This window comes from Pelodiscus sinensis, chromosome 3 (assembly GCF_052426305.1).
Source record: "Pelodiscus sinensis isolate ZL-2025 chromosome 3, ASM5242630v1, whole genome shotgun sequence".
NCBI classification, from domain to species: domain Eukaryota; kingdom Metazoa; phylum Chordata; order Testudines; family Trionychidae; genus Pelodiscus; species Pelodiscus sinensis.
Genome location: NC_143054.1, coordinates 3,417,496 through 3,439,049, shown reverse-complemented (window position 1 = coordinate 3,439,049; position 21,554 = coordinate 3,417,496). Strand labels below are relative to the sequence as shown.

The 21,554-nt window shown below is 46.7% G+C and overlaps 1 protein-coding gene across 2 annotated transcripts in view; it reads left to right on the top strand.

Annotated features, from left to right (window-relative positions):
• The first annotated feature begins 1,782 nt into the window (after positions 1–1,782).
• ESCO2 (establishment of sister chromatid cohesion N-acetyltransferase 2) overlaps positions 1,783–21,554 on the top strand; it is a 31,878-nt gene continuing 12,106 nt past the window's right edge. Inside the window, exons 1-6 of one of the 2 annotated variants that reach the window (XM_075925951.2) lie at positions 1,783–1,854; positions 4,987–5,052; positions 9,346–10,357; positions 15,610–15,700; positions 17,080–17,140; positions 20,594–20,726. In XM_075925951.2, the coding sequence (XP_075782066.2) occupies positions 5,000–5,052; positions 9,346–10,357; positions 15,610–15,700; positions 17,080–17,140; positions 20,594–20,726 (1,350 nt within the window). In that variant the 5' untranslated portion in view covers positions 1,783–1,854; positions 4,987–4,999. Of the gene's footprint in view, positions 1,904–4,986; positions 5,053–9,345; positions 10,358–15,609; positions 15,701–17,079; positions 17,141–20,593; positions 20,727–21,554 lie in introns of both variants that reach the window. The other variant, XM_075925950.2, reaches the window with a different exon arrangement.

Below are 21,554 nucleotides of genomic sequence, written 5' to 3'. Positions count from 1 at the left end.
ATGTCACTGGGCTCTGTTTCTCTGGAGGTGGGTGCTAAGGGGGAGAGATCATGTGAGGATTCCCTGTTGTGATCCCTCTCTCTAGGCATCTGGTATTGGCTACGGTCGGCAGACAGAATACTGGGCTGGATGGATGTTGGTCTGACCTTATCCATCATATGGTGCACATATGTACATGTCTAAGTGCAAAGAACAAAATTTATTCCACACATGATTGGAAAAAATAGAGGGAACACTAAGACTACCCATAAAAATCATTTTCTGCAATTGGCTCCCCGGGCCCTGCCCCATAGCCAGACCAGCATGCATTACGGCAACAACTACAAATCCCAGCATGCAACACTTTATCCTGCTCATGGCCCTGCAGTCCTTTTTGACTATATGTCCCAGCTTACAATGCTCCCCTACTCTCAGGATGTGGCCTACACGTACTACAGATTCCAGCAAGCATTGTGACGGGCCTTCGCCGTAGAACTCTGCCTTTTCCCTGCAGAATAGTGATAGAGATGTAGCCGTGTTAGTCTGGGGTAGCTGAAGCAAAATGCAGGACAATGTAGCACTTTAAAGACTAACAAGATGGTTTATTAGATGATGAGCTTTCGTGGGCCAGACCCACTTCCTCAGATCAAATAGTGGAAGAAAATAGTCACAACCATATATACCAAAGGATACAATTAAAAAAAAAAAAGAACAAATATGAAAAGGACAAATCACATTGCAGAACAGGAGGGGGATGCGGGGGGGGGGGGGGAAGAAGGAAGGTAAGTGTCTGTGAATTGATGATATTAGAGGTAGGGAGAGTGGGATGTTTGTGAGTTAATGGTATTAGAGGTGATAATTGGAGAATGAATATGTATATGAATATGTATATTCTGCTGATACCATTATTGGACCTAACCAAGTGAGTTATAAGATCAAGAACACATATTCCTGCGCATCCAGAAATATAATCTATGCTATCATGTGCCGAAAGTGTCCGTCTGCTATGTACATTGGACAAACATCTCAGACACTTCGCCAAAGGATTAATGCCCACAAAACAGATATCAGACAAGATCACAAAGAGAAAACAGTTTCTTGCCATTTTAACCAGAAAGGACACTCTCTAAATGACTTAACCACCTGCATTCTGCTACAAAGACCTTTTACATCTGCACTTGAAAGGGAATCCTCTGAACTGTCATTCATGTTAAAATTCGACACTTTCCAAAAAGGACTCAACAAACATTTGAACTTTCTCACCCATTACCAAGATAGCTTCCCCAATTATCACCTCTAATACCATTAACTCACAAACATCCCACTCTCCCTACCTCTAATATCATCAATTCACAGACACTTACCTTCCTTCCCCCCCCCCCCCGCATCCCCCTCCTGTTCTGCAATGTGATTTGTCCTCTTCATATTTGTTCACTTTTTTTTAATTTGTACCCTTTGGTATATATGGTTGTGACAATTTTCTTCCACTATTTGATCTGAGGAAGTGGGTCTGGCCCACGAAAGCTCATCACCTAATAAACCATCTTGTTAGTCTTTAAAGTGCTACATTGGCCTGCATTTTCCCTGCAGTGCATGCTGGGAGTTGTAGTCTTCGCCCCCCCCCCCCCCCCCCGCTGAGGGGGCGGGTGATGTTCACAACGCCCGCCGTGCGCGCCGGCTGAGTTCCCGAGCTGTGATTGGCTGGCAAGGAGAGAGTGGGGCGGGCGCTCCTCAAGCAGTCGGGCGCGACGCTCCAGCCAATGGTCGTGGCGGGCTGGCGCATGACGATCGCTGTGTCCAATGGGCGCGGGGCGGGGCAGAGGGCCGCGAGGAAGCGCGCGCGGATTCGAGGCGAGGCGGTTGGCGCGGGCTGAGGTGACTGGATCGCGCGCGGCGGGCGCCGTTGGGCTGCGGCTGGACTCGGGTGAGCGGCCTCCCGGGATGGGCCGGACCCTGACCCAGGCGGCTCTCCGGGGCGCGGGAAACACCCCCCCCGCGGGCAAGGTGGGGCCGGCAGCCCCCTCAGGGGTCGCTGCGCCCCCCCCCCCCCCCCGCGAGCTTCCTGGGACCCGGGGGATCCCCGCCCCCCCCCCCCCCCGGCCGCAGCAGGGCCCCTGGAGTTCAGGATCCTGGGGCTGGTCGCTGCCCCGTCCCAATGGGCTGTCGGCTGCGCCCGCCCCCAATCGCTTCACCTCAGATCCCCTCCCCCCTCCCCCCCCCGCGTGCGGATCCCCTCCCCCCTCCCCCTCCCCTCCCTCCCCCGTGCGGATCCCCTCCTCCTCCTCCCCTCCCCCTTCCCCCCCCGTGCGGATCCCCTCCTCCTCCTCCTCCTCCCCCCCCCCCGTGCGGATCCCCCCTCCTCCTCCCTCCTCCTTCCCCCCCCCCCGTGCGGATCCCCCCTCCTCCTCCTCCTCCTTCCCCCCCCCGTGCGGATCCCCTCCTCCCCTCCCCTTCCCCCCCCCGTGCGGAACCCCCCTCCTCCTCCTCCCCCTTCCCTTCCCCCCCCCCCGGTGCGGATCCCCTCCTCCTCCCCCTCCCCTCCCCCCCCGTGCGGATCCCCTCCTCCTCCTCCCCTTCCCTTCCCCCCCCCGTGCGGATCCCCTCCTCCTCCTTCCCTTCCCCCCCCCCCCCCCGTGCGGATCCCCTCCTCCCCCTCCCCTTCCCCCCCCCCCGGTGCGGATCCCCTCCTCCTCCTCCCCCTCCCCTCCCCTCCCCCCCCCCCCCGTGCGGATCCTCCTCCTCCTCCTCCCCTCCCCCCCCCCCCGTGCGGATCCCCTCCTCCTCCTTCCCTCCCCCCCCCCCCCCGGTGCGGATCCCCTCCTCCTCCTCCTCCCCCCTTCCCCCCTCCCCGTGCGGACCCCCCCTCCTCCTCCCCCCTTCCCCCCCCCGCGTGCGGATCCCCTCCTCCTCCTCCCCTCCCCTTCCCCCCCCCCCCCGTGTGGATCCCCTCCTCCTCCTCCCTCCCCTTCCCCCCCCCCCCCCCCCGGTGCGGATCCCCCCTCCTCCCCTCCCCCCCCCTCCCCTCCTCCTCCTCCTCCCCTCCCCCCCTGCGGATCCCCTCCTCCTCCTCCTCCCCCCTGCCCCCTCCTCCTCCTCCCCCCCCCCCGTGCGGATCCCCTCCTCCTCCTCCCCCCTTCCCCCCCCCCGTGCGGACCCCCCTCCCCCTCCCCCCTTCCCCCCCCCGTGCGGATCCCCCCTCCTCCCCCCCCCTTCCCCCCCCCCGTGCGGATCCCCCCTCCCCCTCCCCTTCCCTTCCCCCCCCCGTGCGGATCCTCCTCCTCCTCCTCCTCCTCCTTCCCCCCCCCCCCCCGTGCGGATCCCCCCTCCTCCTCCCCCGCCCCTTCCCCCCCCGCCCCCCCTCCCCCCCCCCCGTGCGGATCCCCCCCCTCCCCTTCCCCCCCCCCCGTGCGGATCCCCTCCTCCTTCTCCTTCCCCCCCCCCCCCCGTGCGGATCCCCTCCTCCTTCTCCTTCCCCCCCCCCCCGGATCCCCTCCTCCTTCTCCTCCCCCCCCCCCCGTGCGGATCCCCTCCTCCTTCTCCTTCCCTTCCTCCTCCCCCTCCCCTGCGGATCCCCTTCTCCTACCTCCCCATAACCCTGGCACTACACTGCCATCGCATGGCCGTGTCCACCCTCCCTTCCACCCCCGCCATTGCGGATGCAGTAGCCACTCTGGCGAACTAGCCACGGCGAACTAGCCACGGCCAGCTGGCCAGTCAGCCACAGGAGGCTAGCGAGTCGGACCCCCCCGGGGCTGTGCAGCGCAGTGTACAGTATCAAGAGCAGGGGAGATGGAGCTGCTTGGAGCAGGATGGGCTTCCAGCATCGGGACCCTGCCTACGATTTAACAGTATCCAAAAAGTGCCCTCCCCATAGCTACGCTGCTAGCAGCAGCATAATGGCCTGCTGCCTCCCCCCTGCCAGAACCTTTATCTGGCACCTGAACCGACCAGGTGTAGTTCTGGGAATATAGGGAGAGACACCTGCCTCCTAAAGCTGGAAGGGACCTTGATCCGGTCCAGTCAAGAGTCTCATTTGGTAGTTCTTCACTCCCTAGATTCCTGGCCAGTTTACATGTGGAAATAGTAGAACGTTTTAGAGAGAAGATTAATGGGGACACGACTGAGAAGCAAAAATAATGGTTCTGAAAAAGTAAATGGGACACTTGTTTAATCTTACCCATAAGGCATAAGCAAATGCACATATATTGCAAAACAGTGTACTTTAAAACTGATACCCAATGCATAACAAACTTTTGGGCACACTGATTGAAGCCAAAATCTTAATAGGATTAAAGAAAGGATTGGATATATAGCTTGAAAATATCCAGAGTCCCATTAGGATAGCAATCTTGTTGTATGGGTTATAAACACTCATGATTCCAGGTACAAATGAATCAATGTGGGTCAGGAGAAATCTTTTTATTGGCAGATTAATCAACAATTGCATCTTAATTGGGTTTCTTGTACCTGCTTCTGAAGCATATGCTACTAACCTGTGATTTTAGTTCTTATGTTTCATGAGGGACAGCTAATGTAATGAGATTTCTCTAGCATCATGGTAACTTGGTCTACGTTATGACTTAAAGCCAAATTTGGGAACCACTATTTAGACATTGCTCTTAAATACTTTGACTCTATTTATACTATTTCTCCAAGTTTCTATCTTTAATGTAGTCTTATAATGGAGGTTTAGGTTGGACATCAGGAAAAACTTCCTAACTATCAGGATAGTTAAGCACTGGAATAAATTGCCTAGGGAGGTTGTAGAATCACTGGAGACTTTTAAGAGCATGTTAGACAAACATGTCAGGTTTAGCAACAGTCACCATCCTTTAAATGTTTCTTTAAAAATAAAAAGAGCTTGCTTTAGAAACCAGTGGAAAGTGGCTTTTCTAGATTGGTATACATTTTAAGGCTATTTTAAAGAGTGAATATTATATCATTTATAATAGTTATATTTGTGTGTAACTTATGAAGTTATATCTTGAAATGTTTTCTAATTTTCAGGCACTTTTTTGAGATGGCAGCTGTTACTCCAAGAAAAAGGAATCGGAGTTCTACTAGCTCTGATAGGTGTGTTTAACTATTCATAATTTTGTCTTTGCTATTTGTTACACTGAAAATTCTTTAACATTTACTTCATGTACTGAGACTAGAAGAGATGTTTTAACTTCCTCAAGGCTTTTACGCTAAAATGTGGGGGGAAGTCATAAGATGCAATAACTCAAGTGGCTTTTTCATTCTTTACTAGTGCATAGTACTTTATAGTGTTCTGAGCAGGTTGGCAGGTTTTTTAAGGTAGAAAGCAACCCTAAGCTGTAAAAGATTCTACAGCTAATTCAGTGGTGCTCAACCTTTTTTTAATTTGTGATCCCCAGGGCCGGGAAAATTTTGGTTGAGCAGAAAAAAAAATGGGGAAAAGTTTTGAGGAGGAAAGAAAAAAAGGCACTGGGAACATTTTGTTGTGACCCCTTTAATTTAAAACGCTGGTCTGCTCCCGTCACTGCCCCCTTCGCACGTACGTCAGGTGCCGAGCCGTGAAAACAAAATGGTGGCTGACCCGGTGCCGCGACCTTCCCCTCCCATCCCAGGAAGACAGCCACGACCCCTTGTGAGTCACAACCCATGGGTTGCGCATTGCTGATCTAATTGACCACACAGATTTACGAGAAGTCCTGGGGCACTTTAGACTAACCGATATATTGGAGCATAAGATTTTGTGGGCAAAGACCCACTTTGTCAGATGCATAGAGTTAAACACTGTAATGTGAATATGAATATATAGACATAAAATTATGATAAAAATATGAAGCAAACAGAGTCTTCAAGTCTGGGTTAGATGGGGTAACACACTGGTTTACACTAGGGATATTAAGGACTAGTTGACTATCCGATAAGCATTTGCTTATCAGATAGTCCGTTTACAAGTCGATTTTCTCCCCCACCGCCTCTGAGAGAGGTGCAGCAAAGAGGGGTGAAGAGGTACGAACCTCCGCATGTTTCAAAGGGGCAGGTAGGGAGTCTCCAGCTGACCCTGGTTCCCTTGCAGCATTTCCCCAGAACCTGGGGTCTCCTGCCCAGCTGACACAGTCTCCCACTTTATGGCCAGGTGCCCCCCTTCCTCCTCTCTGCGGGATCTGTGCGGGGCTGGGGGTTGAGCTGGACTGAGCCAGCTCGGATGGAGAGGGAAGGGAGCCGGGCACCCAGCCTTCTCCCTCCAGCCATGAGGTGGGAGGCTGTGTGTCCAGTGTGACCCCCCCCCCCCCCCGACCCAGCCCCCATGGCTCCTAAGCCCCCCTGCCCCATCCCGAAGCAGGGGAGGAGCTGCAAGGTTCAAGTTTAACTCAGGCAGCCACCGCCCCATGGCAGCTGCCAGAGGGATATCCAACCCCAGTTCAGGGGCCAGAGTGACCCCCAATCCAGCCCTTATTCCCCCCACCGCAGAGGGCCTTTGCAGCGGGGCCCCCTCCCTCCTACCACAGGCCTTGCTTCCGGCGGGCCCCCTCATCCCTATGCCACTGTCCCCGGGAAACTTAAACTCAGGCAGCCTGCCATGTGGCAGCTGCCACAGGCACATCCAGTCCCGGCCCCAACTCAGGGGTCAGGGTACTTCCCAGCCTGGTTCGGGGGCTGGAGTGTCCCCCAGTCCGGGGCCCTGCCACCGCACAGTGGGCCTCTCCAGTGGCCCTTCCTGCCCTTGACTATAGGCCTTGCCGCAACCCCCTCCCCCCCCTGCACTGCTGAAGCTCTTTTAGCTCCCCCTACAGTGGGTTTACTTCCAGCCTCTGTGGCCCCACAATTCTCCCCCCTCCCCCCCCCCCCCAAAAGCCCACCAGCAGCAGTTTACTTACAGTGCTGTGGCTGCTCTGGAGTCATGGGTTGCTGATCCCTGCTGGGTTAGCAGCAGGGAGGAGCTGTAGGACGCAGAGTGACATGATTGTTGCTCTGTCATCCCACAGGAAAAGTTTTCTTTTGTAAATGGTGTATATTTTGTTTGGTTTTACATTTTGACACTAGGCTCCTAGTCCTGCTCTGAGTTCTGTGGGGCTGGACTTTCATGCCTGCATGAGGGCCTAAGTGTTTAAAAGGACAGTGGGTGCTGGAATTTTAGTGAACTTAAAAATAAAAGCTTTAAAAGTAGTTTCAGATAGTAAACTTGCTCTGACGTAATCATGTTTTTTCTCATTGCTGTGCAACAGAATGCAAAACCAGGAAAAATAGTACACTGTGATCTATAGTAACTATAGGGTAACTACATCTGTTAGATAGACATCTGTCAGGGATGGTGTAGACGGAGCTTGGTCCTGCCTTGAGGGCGGGGGGCTGGACTCGATGACCTCTCGAGGTCCCTTCCAGTCCTATTATTCTATGATTCTATGATTCTACAGGCCTGTTAGTTTGACATCTGTAGTATGTAAGATCCTGGAAAAAATTTTGAAGGAGAAAGTAGTTAGAGACATTGAGGCTAATGGCAATTGGGACAAATTACAACATGGTTTTACAAAAGGTAGATCATGCCAAACCAACCTGATCTCCTTTTTTGAGAAAGTAACAGATTTTTTTAGATAAAGGAAATGCAGTGGATCTAATCTACCTCAACTTTAGTAAGGCATTTGCTACAGTACCACATGGGGAATTATTGGTTAAATTGGAAAAGATAGGGATTAATATGAAAGTTGAGAGGTGGATAAGCAACTGGTTAAAGGGGAGACTACAGCGGGTCATATTGAAAGGTGAACTGTCAGGTTGGAGGAAGGTTACTAGCGGAGTTCCTCAGGAATCAGTTTTGGGGCCAATTTTATTTAATCTTTTTATTGCTGATCTTGGCACCAAAAGTGGAAGTGTTCTAATAAAATCTGGGAGCTATTGCCAATTCAGAAAAGGATCGGGATATCATACAGGAAGATCTGGATGATCTTGTAAATTGGAGTGATAGCAATAGGATGAAATTTAATAGTGAGAAGTGTAAGGTTATGCATTTAGGGATTAATAACAAGAATTTTAGTTATAAGCTGGGGACACATCAGTTGGAAGTAACAGAGAAGGAGAAGGACCTCGGAGTCCTGGTTGATTATAGAATGACTATGAGCTGCCATTGTGACATGGCTGTGAAAAAGGCTAATACGATCTTGGGATGTATTAGGCGAGGTATTTCCAGTAGGGATAAGGAAGTGTTAGTGCCATTATACAAGGCATTGGTGAGACCCCATTTGGAATACTGTGTGCAGTTCTGGTCTCCCGTGTTTAAGAAGGATGAATTCAAACTGGAACAGGTACAAAGAAGGGCCACTAGGATGATCCGAGGAATGGAAAACCTGTCTTATGAAAGGAGACTCAAGGAGCTTGGCTTGTTTACTTTAACCAAAAGAAGGCTGAGGGGGGACATGATTGCACTTTTTAAATATATTAGAGGGATAAATACCAGGGAGGGAGAGGAATTATTTAAGTTTAATCCCAATGTGGGCACAAGAACAAATGGATATAAGCTGGCTAGTAGGAAGTTTAGACTTGAGATTAGACAAAGGTTTCTAACCATTAGAGGAGTGAGGTTCTGGAACGGCCTTCCAAGGGAAGTAGTGGGGGCAAAAGATCTATCTGATTTCAAGATTAAACTAGACGGGTTTATGAAGGGGATGGTTTGATGAGATAACATGATCTTGGTAACTAATTGACCATTCATTATCAGTGGGAAATAGGTCAATGGAGGGATGATAGGAGTTACTATAGAGAACTTTCTGGGTGTCTGGCTGATGAGTCTTGCCCACATGCTCAGGACTTGTCTACACTATGGATGCTTTAACAGCATAGCTACGTACCACAGAGGCAGTTGACAGAAGGGTTTTTTCCACAGGTTTGGCAATACCACCTCCCCAAAAATGGTAGTTACATTAACAAAAGCTTTCTTCTGTCAACATGTCTGTTTACACTGGGAATTAGGTCAGGATAACTGTCACTTGGATGTGATTTTTTTCCTCACATTTCTGATATTGCTGTGTCAGCCTAACTTTCAAGTTCATAGAAAGCCTTTTTTTAATACAGGCATGCAAAAAGATCTATTTTGTCCCGGTTGTTGGGGGAAGGGGGGCGGGGGGAACCCTTGAATACTACTCGCTAGCCATATTTTCAGCTCCCAGTGAGATTTACAGAAATTGTACATGAAGGTGGTATACAGCTCTTTATAAAGGTGCTCGAGAACTACAATGAGTGAGACACAAAAAAGCCCTAGATAGTTTCCTCTCTTGGTATATAATCAGAGAACCCAAGTCACACTAAAGTTTCACTAAACAGAGCCATGATCATGCCTGAAGGCTTCTCCAATCTGTAGAAGAGGGAAATATGTTGATTTTATTTATTTTGTTTTTGTAGCATGTTTTTGGCACTTGGGACTCCAGCAAAAAAACTGATGATGGACATCAGTGTGGGTCTGTCTCCAGTCAAGACATCTACAAATCGCACCTTTATTTCTAAAACAAAATGTTCACCTGGATCTAGCAATGAGGATAAAGAAAACCAAGTGTCACCTCTGAAGTCCTCTATGCCAAGGAAGCTTGACAATTCCCCACTTCAGATAGCCAGCATCCCAATGGCAGCATGTGGGAAGTTCTTGGGAAAAGTGTCTCCAAAGACTGGTTCCCCATACAGGCCAATTGTGCCTGCTGCATCCTTCTACCGCAAGGAAAAGCGGTATCTTACCCCACTGGAGAGGAAACTGGTAAACGAAAGCCGCCCTCTTAATTACAGGGACAACGATGGAGACCTCCCTAGTGCCAATAGGACGGAGAAAGTACAGGGAAATATGAACCTTATCAGGAATGCAAGCTCAAAAACATCCAAACGTCCGATTGATTCTAGGTATGTCAAGACTTTACCAAGATGTGTCAAGAAAGCCAAGGTAGATGTAGCTCCTGTCGTACCTGTTGTGGAAAAGGAGAACGTTGTTTGCTCAACTGAAAAGAAAATAGAGGCTCCTTTCAGAGTGCTAAGCATGAAAGTGAAACCTCTGCTGAAGCTCCAGATGGGAGCAGCATTCTTTTCCACTGGGAAGAAATCCCACTCTGGTCCTAAAAAGTTGTCTTGGGGTGTTAAATCCCCCCAGCTTCTCTCTAGTTCTGTAGCAGAGGCTGACCTGCTGAGGCCATCAGGAGATAGGGCACTTTACTCAGATGGTAAAAACAAAGTTACCAAGATCAGTGAGGTATCAGAACATGCAAATGTGTCCCAGAAGAAGGAATATGAAGATAGGGAGAAATTGGCTAATCGCATAAATCAAGAGAAGGAGGTTGATCATGAATTGAAGGTCTCATTGCAGAAAATAGAATGTATTCCATTCAATCACTCTGGTTCCTCAAATCCGAAGGAAATTGATACAAGGAACTTGGTAAGTAGCACTGAGAGTGTCACTTAAGATATTTCTGTATATAAAAGACGTGTGCTTGCTTTGTTCAGCAAGGACATAGTTGCAGTGCTATTTCTAGTAATTCTAAGGCATGAAGGAAGTGTATGGTGCATTAAGTAAGACGTGTTAGAGCTCTTTCAAAGAAAGATATTCCTTAGATTTACTTCTGATACTTCCTGAGGTTACATGAAATTAGAAAACTGTAAGTGAGACTTTGAATTCCTGAGCATGGTGGATGCAGAATGTGGAGTAGGGCAGCACTGAAACTAATACTTTAAATACGTGTTTTGACCTATGTACAGAGAAATCTTGAGAATTGAATTCTCATCTCTTCACTGCTGTTTTCTTCCCTCCATTGGTCACCATTGCTATGTTGCTTTTAGGTTAGCTGAGAGGAAGACTTACTCAAAAAAAGAGTTTGCAAAACTGGATTCGTACCCCTTTGTTTTTATTAATGCAGCACAAATATCTGCTTTAAAACCTTATAAATGTTAAAAATTCAACATTGAGCCTTCAATTAATGCATGACAGACAAGGAGTATGCTCAGGCTACATATGTGAGCCTCAACAAGTCCTCCAGCTAAATAAGAGAGGCCACACTTCATATTCCTAACAAAGCCATACTTTCTCCTAAGTGTACTAGGTGTAAGAATTGCATAGTTACTAGTAAAAAAATGCAGATTTAAACTAGGGATGCAATAGTGTAGTTCAGTAGTCCCCAACCTTTCGGGGCTGCCGGGAGCCCCAGGGGCCCTCCGGCACTTGTGGGGGGGCCCCCTGGCGGGTGCCATGGCATCTGCGGGCACCGTGTTGGGGACCACTGGTGTAGTTGATTAATTGATAAGCAAAAGCTTATAGGTTAATGCTATAGAATACACTCATATCCTTCCCCCACTCCCTTGCCAGTAAATTTTTTAGCAGGCTGGCCAGCAGCCCACCATAGTCCAGGCTCATGCTGGGTCCGAGACCTACCCCTACTGCAGCTCTGCATTTAAAGTGTATTAGGAGCCCAGCAGGAAGGCAGCCCAGCTCAGTTCTGGCTTGTGCTGGGTCTGGAAGGTCAGACCCCCTTAGACAAGGGCTGCTGCCACCCTGTGCTGCTGCAGACCACCTCCTGCCTGACATCCCTCTGATACAGTAGCTTCTGGCCCCGCCCTCGGGGACTATAGAGTGGCCGAGTAACTGATAAGATTTCATGCGGTTAACCAATATTTAATATCCCTAATTTAAACTGCTAGATTAAAATTTTCTTACCCTCTTTAATTGCTTAACTTTGTCTCCCAACTCCTGTGTTGTTTAACTAGATCGTCAGCCGCTGTAGAATCTTCAAGGTATGCAAGACCTGAAATTGTAATGCCTTAAAAAAAAAAAAATGACGGATGGAGGGACTCTGGAGGTGGGGAACGTTCGGGTTGCATTCATAAATATTAGCCTTAAGGGCACAAATATATTTGTTGTTGCAGTCAGTTTTTATCGCACTCTGTTTATCCTTTTCATGTCCTAATGAGGCTGGTAATTAAGTTTTTTAATAAGTATTCCGTGTAAAAAATATTAATTTCACTTTTAAAAAAGCATTTTGAGAAGCGTGATATAAAATGTAATTATTCAATGTCCCTTCCAACTGTGTGTTGAGATTGTCCCTAGAGGTGTGCAATATCAATTCCCTGGATCTGCAGGGAACACTTTATAAGTACTGTACGCTACCTGACCCTAAAAGACCAGACTCAAGTCTCCAGCGGAAGACCCTTGCTAAATTACTCTAGGTGGGATGGTTTTTTTGCTCGTCTCAGTGTCAAGGCAAGTGAAACAAACAATTTAGCAAAACCAGATCTATTTCTAGATTTATTTTGAGACTTCTCCTGGGTTCTCCTTGCAGATAGCCAATGAGGCCTGAGTGGTGACACAGAAATGTTACAAATTAACGGCAATCTCGACTGCAAAGATTACGCTGTATGTAACTCCTGTCCCTGTACAGTCTGAGTGCCAGCTCTACTGCTTCCCAGTCCAGAGTGGAAAATAAACCCAAGATTATGCTTAAGTGAAGCAGTAACAATAGATTTACTGAGCTGCTCTCTATCCAAAACATAACAATTTTGTTTCTGTGGATGGTGGCTCTTCAGTGCACCACTCTTCCCTGTAGATATTTTTCTCTGCAGAAAATATCTTTTGCTGCATAGGTGCTGCATATGTACCTTTCATCCACCAGGGGGTGCTGTGGCACCAGAACAGAGAGCAGCTGACTCCTTGGCAGTAGCTGCTGACTGCTTACCTCACACCAGCCTTTCCATGGGGCCAGGTTAGGATACAAAAGATATTGCTGTGGGAATGGTGGAAAACAGAGCAGGACCCATGGGGCTGCTGGGAGGTCAACTAGAATGGGATTCAGAAGAGCTGGTGGGGTACAGACTGGGTCAGGGGCTGAATGGGAATAGGGGTGCAGGACCACATGGAAATGGGCTAATGGGTGTCTGAATAGGGATTCAGGAACTCATGGTAGGGATGAGTGTGGGGGTACGTGAAGTGGGGTGTAGGGTTAAATAGGGTTAAAATGTGTGTAATTCATTAACTGTAACCACTGAAAACTTCAGCTATTATACCAGGACTGGGCAAAGTAGGGTGCAGGTGCTGGATCCAACCCGCCAAGCCAATGGATCTGGCACGTGGATGCAGCAGGGAACCTCGGGCAGACTCCTTGCTTGCCCTGGCCCTTGCACGTTGCACATAAAAATGACTCCCGGCTGTTTGTGTTTCTCAGCTGTGAGCTGGGGAATGGGGAAAGGCTGTCCCTGTCCACATCACAATCCCATTGGCCAGTTTCTGGCCAGTGGGAGCTGCCAGTTTGAAGAGCAGGTAGTGCGCAAAAACACTCCCCCCTTCCTCTCAGCTCTTATTCACAGACACACAGGGCCCCTGCAGCCTGTACAGGTGTAGGGCAGGCAGGTAGAGAAGCTGCCTAAGAAATGTGCTGTGCTGCTGGCTGGGAGTCACCCAAGTAAGTCTCCTGGCCAAAGCCTGCCTCTAACACTCCCACCCCTCCTCCCCTCAACAATCTGTCCCTCCACTCCAACCCCCTTCCCCCACATAAGCCAAACTGTCTACCCCACCTGAGCTCATGCACTCTCCCAGATCCAGCACCCCAATCCCCTGCCCCAGATCAGTCCCCTCCTGCCCTAGCTTAGGGATGTAACCGATTATCCGGTAAGCGCAAGCTTATTGGATAGTAGACACACTAGTTGCTCTTCTCCCCTTCACCCCCTGCTGCCTCTATCAGAAAGAGGCAGCGAGAGGGGAGAGTTTAAATTTAAAAATAGTCTTCAAAATTCAACACTGAGCAGTTAGCTCCTGCTAAGTCTCACTTTTGTGGGTTTCTAGAGAATTGTTTAGTTCTGGAAGTGGGGTCTGGTTTCTAACTGAACATATAGATGTCCTAGGTAAGATTGACAATGGACTGAGCACAACAATAAAATGCCTAATGTGAACCAGGTTTGGGGCTTACTTCATTGTATTTAATGTCATGTTTTACTGACGTTTTCTGGCACCTAAAAGGTGTTTGTAGGCAGGGATAAGTAGTATTGAGATACTTTCATGGCTGTACTGGTACTTGAAGGGAAACAATAGACAAGGTGAGTAATAGCTTTTATTAGACTAATGTGTTTTATAATTCTGTGTTGGTTTAATAAAGAACTATTTAATACCTTCTTTGTTCACTTATACTGTTAGCGTATCCATCACATTCCTTACTTGATTGCCAGTATGTGTTTTACAGCAGAAATTTAATAAAATACAAATGTTGGGTAGGTCAACAATCCTACATATAGAAGAAAAATATAACTTTAAAGCACTTGGGCCTGCTGTGATTGCAGGCTCTTAAGGTAATAAACTGCATTTTCAGAAGCCTCGGGTGTATGGCAAGGATGGGCAATAATTTTTGTAGGGGGGCCACTTAATGAGTTTTGGTATATGGTCATGGGCTGGCTCCACCCGCTAGAAGGGGCAAGGCTTGGTGTGGAAGAGGCGGGGCTGTAGACTAGCCTCTCCCCCCTCCTTCGCCAGTTGACTGGGGCTGGAGGCTTTGAATTAAAAACACAACAAAGGGCTCCCGCCCCGCTGTTACCTCGTTGCTGCAGCTATTTTAAGGGGTTGCTACTCCAGCCCCTGCCAGGATAGCATCACAACCATGAGCCATTTAAATAGGATCCTGAGTCTCTGCCTGGAAATTTGGTAGCATAGGCAGCAGGCTATAAATAAAAAGCAGCCAGATGCAGTCTGTGGGCTGGATCTGACCCCTGAGCTGCATCTTGTGTAACCTTGGTGTAAGCAAATCTAGTGAAATTCATTTCCGATCTCAAAATTGTTAGCCAACTTTGTGCCTTGATCTAGTCTCTAACAGCTGTTTGATCTCATGGTTTTTAATTGGTGGCTGTTCATGGGATTACGGTTTTGGTCATGGGCAGGGAAGGATGAATATGTTCTAGTTGTCATAGCAACCAGAAGTTGGGCAGACATTAAGGTAAAAATTAGGGCTGTCAAGCGATTAAAAATTCTAATTGCACAATTAATCGCATGCAACTCCCCTTTGAAATGCCACGATGGCATTTCAACAGGGCAGTGCTGCATGGAGGCTGGGATCAGCTGGAGTTCCCAGCTGACCCTGGGCTCCATGAAGTGCTGCCACTTTAAGGCGCCAAAGCAGCGCTTCAGACATTAACACAGGTCAATTGACAGTCCTAGTAAAAATCAACTTAGCATGGTCATTCGCTAATTCTTTGCAGAAAGTTCCCAAAGAGCTTTCCAGTTTCAGAAATGTAGACTCCAGAATAGGACTAGAATACCAACAAGATTGAAATGAAGAAATAATTGTACAGAGCTGCAGCTAGAAGTAGTAGAAAGCCATGTGAAGGACATCAACAACTTGCTATAAACCTGGCCATAGCTAATAGGAAGGCCCCTGCAAAAACAGTCTCTCTGATACCAAGATGCAGGTTCCAGCAACAATATTATCCAGCAATGTTCAGCTCAGCTTGGAACATTACATGGTGGGACCTCTAGCCTCTGCAAATCATGTCTCGGTACTGAAGAGGATCAAAGTTATTAGTTGCATTTCAGATTCTTTGGCCACGTTTGGCCTTTCCCCTGAGCATTCAAGATGCATGAGATTGTGTAACTAGCTAACTATAAACCAAGCCAAGTGGACAGGTTTTCTTTGGGCTTTTAAAATGTTTCTCTCTTAACAGGACTTGGATGAAACACAATCTTCCATAAACTGTGAGTTGGATGACCATGAGGATATTTCTTTCAATCAGTCTCCAACAGAGACTAATAAAGGTAAATAGTATTGCTACTGTATTGGTCTAGGCCCAGGGTTCTTAAAACTATGGGGTTGCCAAGGCTGGTGTTAGATTTGCTAGGGCCCAGGGCCAAAGCCCAAGGGCTTCAGCCCTTTGTAGGGGGACTAGATGTTAAGGATGTAAAGTTACTAGGTGAAACTTACAGGTTCTGGTTAACCATTAGGGGCTGGAGCAGTTCCCTGCCCTGGGCAGGGGGCTGCTTCAGCCCCAGACGGCCCACTGCAGGCAGGGGCTGCTCTAGCTTTCCAGAGCAGCCCCGTCAGTGGTGGGACTGGTCCTGTCCCTCTTCTGCAGATTACATGCTGGCACCCAGGGATTCAGCTGCAGAGCCCGCAGTGAAGCCTTCTGCCCCAGAGTGGAGCTGGCAGGCTGTGCACTCTGCAGTACATGTAACCATTGGATTTTTAGCAGTTACATGGTCACTGTTTTTAAAATGACTTCTTACATCTCTATTATACATGCCTGCTGCCTAGGGCAGAAGCTCTTTAGCAGCTTTGACTTTGTGCCCAGAGTAGCAGGGTTTGGGCTGCCTTGTCTTCAATTTCTCCATTCCTTCCCCACCCCCCCGGGGTTGTGTAGTAATTTTTGTCAGAACAGGATCATGGTGCAATGAAGTTTGAGAACCTAGGTGTTGTTTAGAGAGGAAGAATGAGTTTGGTCTGCAGCCTTAGTTGAGAGCCGGTCAAAATGCTATGGTGATTATAGCTGTTGGACTGTCTTTAAAGAAGGTCTTCTGCCCTTGTGCGACAATCTTTATTTTTTTTGGTGTTTGGTATTCCTCACCAGTCTTGCTAAAAAAATGGACTGAAATTTCTCCTCTTGCTGTGAGTTCTAGAGCTGAATTTGTGACATCACACTTTATGATAAGTTTGTGAAGCCATGCATACAGGGAGGGTATGCTATAGCTATGATATAGCAAGTAGGGAAAGTGTGGGTTGCGATAAAGGGTGGTAGGTATAATTTTATTAACAGCAGAAGAATATTAAGCTATTGGTGTAACAGTTTGTTCCAATATATTTTTCATGTATCATGGTGATGTTTCCATTGGACATCTTATTTGCCCTGATACTTGGCTTGCAGCAATTTTTTTCATAGCACAAAGCACAGCATTTTCTGTCAATAGTTATTTGAATCAAAATAGTTCCATGTAATAAAACATTAAATGGGTCTTTAATTTGTTGCAGTACCAACAATTTTTTTTAATGCTAATTTAAGCTCTTAGGTGCTGGGAGTTCAAATTTTTTTCATCTTTGTATATAACTTGAAACTGCTGGTTGACCTAAATCCCATTTCAAGATATCTATGTTTTGTATTGCCATTGTATCTAATACTAATAAGTTGTGTGACTCTTTCCAGGCTCTCCTTCAGCAGACGTTATCTATCCCATGTTTAGTACACCCTCTGTTAACAGAACCAGGTATGTGTCTTACTCTCTCACTCTCCAAAAACAAGAGAGGTGTGTGAGCAAAACCTTTTAGAAATTAGATTTAAAAAAATGAGACCATTAATTCCAAAAATACAGTTTCTCTTTACCAGTGAGATGTGAGGGTTTGAGAAATGGTCATCATTAAGATATGAAAGTGTAGGGCCTTTATTTTTTAGCGGAAATGTGAAACCTTCTTTGGACTGAGATGTGGATTCAATTCCTGAATCTACTACACTTGTTTGATGTTGGGCAAATTATTTTTGTCTGCCTTATTTTCCCTATTTATAAAGTGAGAATAATGTTTTATCTTTTGTCTATCTTGTCATTTTAGTTTATAAACTCTTCTGAGCAGAGGTTGTCTCCTACGAGAATCTATGTAGCCTAGCGCAGTGGAGCTTTGATCTCAGTTGGGTGTTGTGTATGCTGTTATCTGTATCCAATAGAGCATGTCTTTCAAAGATCATTTTGGCACTGGCCTTTAGCATTGGCTTTCATTATATTGCATAACTTTATAGGATAGATCTGTGTGTTAACATGTAATTATCTGTACTAATATTAACACCTTCTGCCTTGTAAATTAATACAGCACTGTAAATTCTTGTAGAATATGCTCATGTGTCTGTGCCATATTGACAAATCCATTGCCATATGTTTACAGTGGAAATGTTCTGTTTTCCCAGGCAGAATCAAAACCACTAATCCCTCTGTCTTATTTAATTATCTTCCTTTGGAGCAGATTGCTGGTACTCAAAACACTGATTGAATTTGTTGTGAACATAGTATCACTTTAACATTATTTTAGTTCTGAATGAGCCAAAAAAAATATTCTAGAAATGTATAATTCTCTACCATTTAAGAGTGTGAGAGATCTGATTACATATTTACATTGTTCCCTTGTGGGGCTTTTCAAATACCTTTCATATTGATGCAAATGGAATTCTGGAATATGCCAGAATTCTGGTGTTTGTGATTAACTGAAAAATGGTCTTGGATTTGCTATTACCTCCTACATTCTCTCTTGGGGAATAGAGGAACAGACCCCCTTTTTTTTTTTTTTTTTAAATATAATTGGAACTACACTCTAGCTTTCTGCTTTGGGGACCACTCCTTAGCATCTAAATCTAGAAAACGGTTCAGTGTTTCTTTCTTAATCTCAAATTAAGATTATTGCACAACAGTTAGCAAATTTAAAGTGATAGTTCCTAAAGTAATCCTGCCAACTTGCATATAGCTAAAGCACTAAAAATATAATACCTAATTATTAACAATTTTAATATGTGCTTCTCCAAAGCACAAGTTGCCTATAATTTTTTTGTAAAAGTAATATAAAGACTCCATCTGGATCAACAGCCTCATGAACAATCCTTCACTGCATTTCCCTCAATCTAACCACTCCCTCTTAGCCTTAATATTTCTTTCAAAAGTCAGTAAACCGTCCATTGGCTCAGAATGAAGAACTGAGTTCCAGAATTGAGGGCCTTTTCCTTAAAATGTCTCCAGTTCTCTTGTCTAAATCTGGTAGCTATTACTTCAGAATATCAGATAATCTTCACTGCTGGAGCAGAACTCATGTGGAGAGGTGGCCTGAGGTTCTGTAGGACAGTGTTCTAAACCAGTGGTATGAGTACCCTTGGGGTACTCGAGAGAAGTCTGGGATGGGGGGGGGGGTACATGAACACAACTGAAATTTAGAGAAAACTGAGTTTTTGTTGTAAGTTCTACAGCATTTTTATACCCAAAAATTTCATCACCCGCCTGGCTACAATTAAGACGTTTAAACAAATGTCTTGCAACAGTAGAAAAAAATTGAGTGTCTGAAAACTGTAGGTACTGGGGGTACTTATAATTTTTTTAAATAGGGTACTTTATAAAAAAAAATGCTGAGAAACACTGCTCTAGGGCATATGAAGGATAGGCTTGAGAGACTAACTTCAGATGCCCTAACATAATTATAACTTTTAGTCCCTACTTTTTGCATGACTCAAATCCCAGCCTCTTACTTTTCCATAATTTGTGTCTCTTTTCTTAGATGGGAATGAGAGAGGTAGTGGTGTTCCTGTGTTTGAGTGTATGCAGTAGCAGGGGCTTCCACATACTATCTCTTTTTCTCTGCACTGGAACACTTGGGCTAGGTTTACACTGCAGCGTTTTTGTGCAAAAACCACTGGTTTTGCACAAAAACCCACGGAGCACCCACACTATAAGCGTGTTTGTGTGCAAGTAAATTTACAGTAGATGAGAAGGAGAGAGGGCTTTTTGTGCAAGAGTTATTCCTCTTTCCATGAGGAATACGCCTTTTTGTGCAAGAGTGCTTGTGCAAAAAGGTGTGAGTGGATGGGCAATGGGGTTTTTGCGCAAAAAGTGCCAATTGAGAAAAGCACAGGTGCTCTGGTGGCTATTCTGTGAATAGCCATCAGAGCTTTCTTGTGCGAGAGCATCCATGCAGTGTGGATGCGCTTTTGTGCAAGACATTTTTGTGGAAGATCTCTTCCACAAAAAACTTATTGTGCAAGAAGCCTGCAGTGTAGATGTAGCCTTAGATCAATATCAGTCTTACATTCACTGAGAATGATGGTGCTAACAAGGAGTAGGAATCCTGGCAGCTTAGCTCATATCTGCAGTTATGGCGTGTGCTTGAGATCATGTGAGATGTAGGCTTTTTTCCTTCCTTAACAGTTTTAGTCACAGGTTTAGGGTTACAGTCTAGATTGGGGTGGGCCCCTTCAAAAATTTCTGAATGGTGGTGGGCTGCCCTGAAAGGGGTGGGGTCTCGGTAGAAGGGGTGGAGCCTTGGGCAGAAGGGTCTTTAAATAGCAAGAATTGAAAGGGCTCATACCTCCCGGGTGGTTCCCAGTTGTCATATTAATGAGGGATGGGAGCTGAGTGTCCTTTCAATTCCTGCTATGTGAAGGGCTCACTGCTCCCGGCCTCACTGCTTGCGCATTGCCAGGGAGCTGCAACTTGAGAGCCCTTTTAACTGCTTCTATTTAAAGGGCTCGTGCCTTCCCCATGGCTACCAGGTAATGCGTTGCCCAACAGGTGTGGGGAAGGCTCAAGCCCTTTTCAATAGAAGCCGTTAAAAGGGCTTGTGTGTTTCCCACTCCCAGACAACGTGCTAGGAGACGGGGCCTGGAACTGCTGCGCGGGCTGGGTTTGGCCTGCTGAGAGGCTTTTGCTCATCCCTGGTCTAGCTACAGCGGTGTTTCTTAAAGCATTGACTTGTTTTTGGTGCAGCCCTTAATCTTGGTTGGTGGCATTCCAACACTGCCACTATGGCAGTTTCCTACTATCCATTTTAATTTGGGGTCTCTTGGTACAGGCTTTTCTTCCTGTTCCCCTCTTGAGGTCCTTTACTAGTCTGTTCTAGGGAGCTAGTCAGATCAGTGTTGCATCTGAATTAGTCATTTCACTCACATTCAGATTGAAGTGTGAAACTACTTTCAGGGCACAGCCTTTCTTAGATGATCTGGCATCTCCCTTGGGATTCAGCCCACCTGCAAAAATGGTTCATACCTCCCGGAAAACCAGAAAGAAAACAAAAGAACTAAGCAAAGACTGCAAAGACCAGATGATCATTGTGAGTATCCCTCTGTGGGCTGTAACAGATCCTTAGGAGAACGTGTGGTGGTAGTGGCATGAGCTTTCAAGCTAGCCAGGACTAGATTCTCTTACACCTAAATCTCAAACACTGTATACGGTTAGATTTACACAATCCATTATATCCAAAACCTCAAATGTAAAGATTATGCCACTATTTCTCAGATTTTCTTGGGGTTGAAGCTTTATTGTATTTGTGAATAAATAGAAGACTTGTAGAATTTGTTATTAAAATACTTCTGTGGGTACTATAGAAGTGAATTTGCTTGCTACAGAAGTCCTTTATTTCCCACTGCTGCATAGTTTTCTGTATGAGCAGAGCCAGTGCGGTGCTGCAGTCACATTAGTCATTCTGTACCTGGGGGTTTATCTGACTGAAATGCAACCCCACTTACCTGTTATATAAAACCCACCAATGGGTATGAGGGATGAAATACTCATGTTGTGCTGCATGTATAGTTCATTCTCTTTGAATGCCCGGCAGCGTTAATCCCTGTGTATCATTTACAGTAGGTTAGTCACTTGTATGGATGGAGCCCTGGCTTCACATGGGTATAGCTTCTTTTCTTGGGAAACAAGGCAAGGGAGGTAAACTTGATCAGCAGGCTGAGAAAAGAATGTATATACTGGCTAAGAGCAGGTCTACACAACAAGGACAGGCTGATCAAAGCTACGCAATTGGAGCTATGTTAGTATCGTAACACAAACTGACGTAGCTTTGCTCCACTTACTGCTGAGCTCCACACTGGGGGAAGGGTAAGGAGGAAGGGGATCGACAGAAAAAACTCTCCCGTGGATTCCCCTTAGT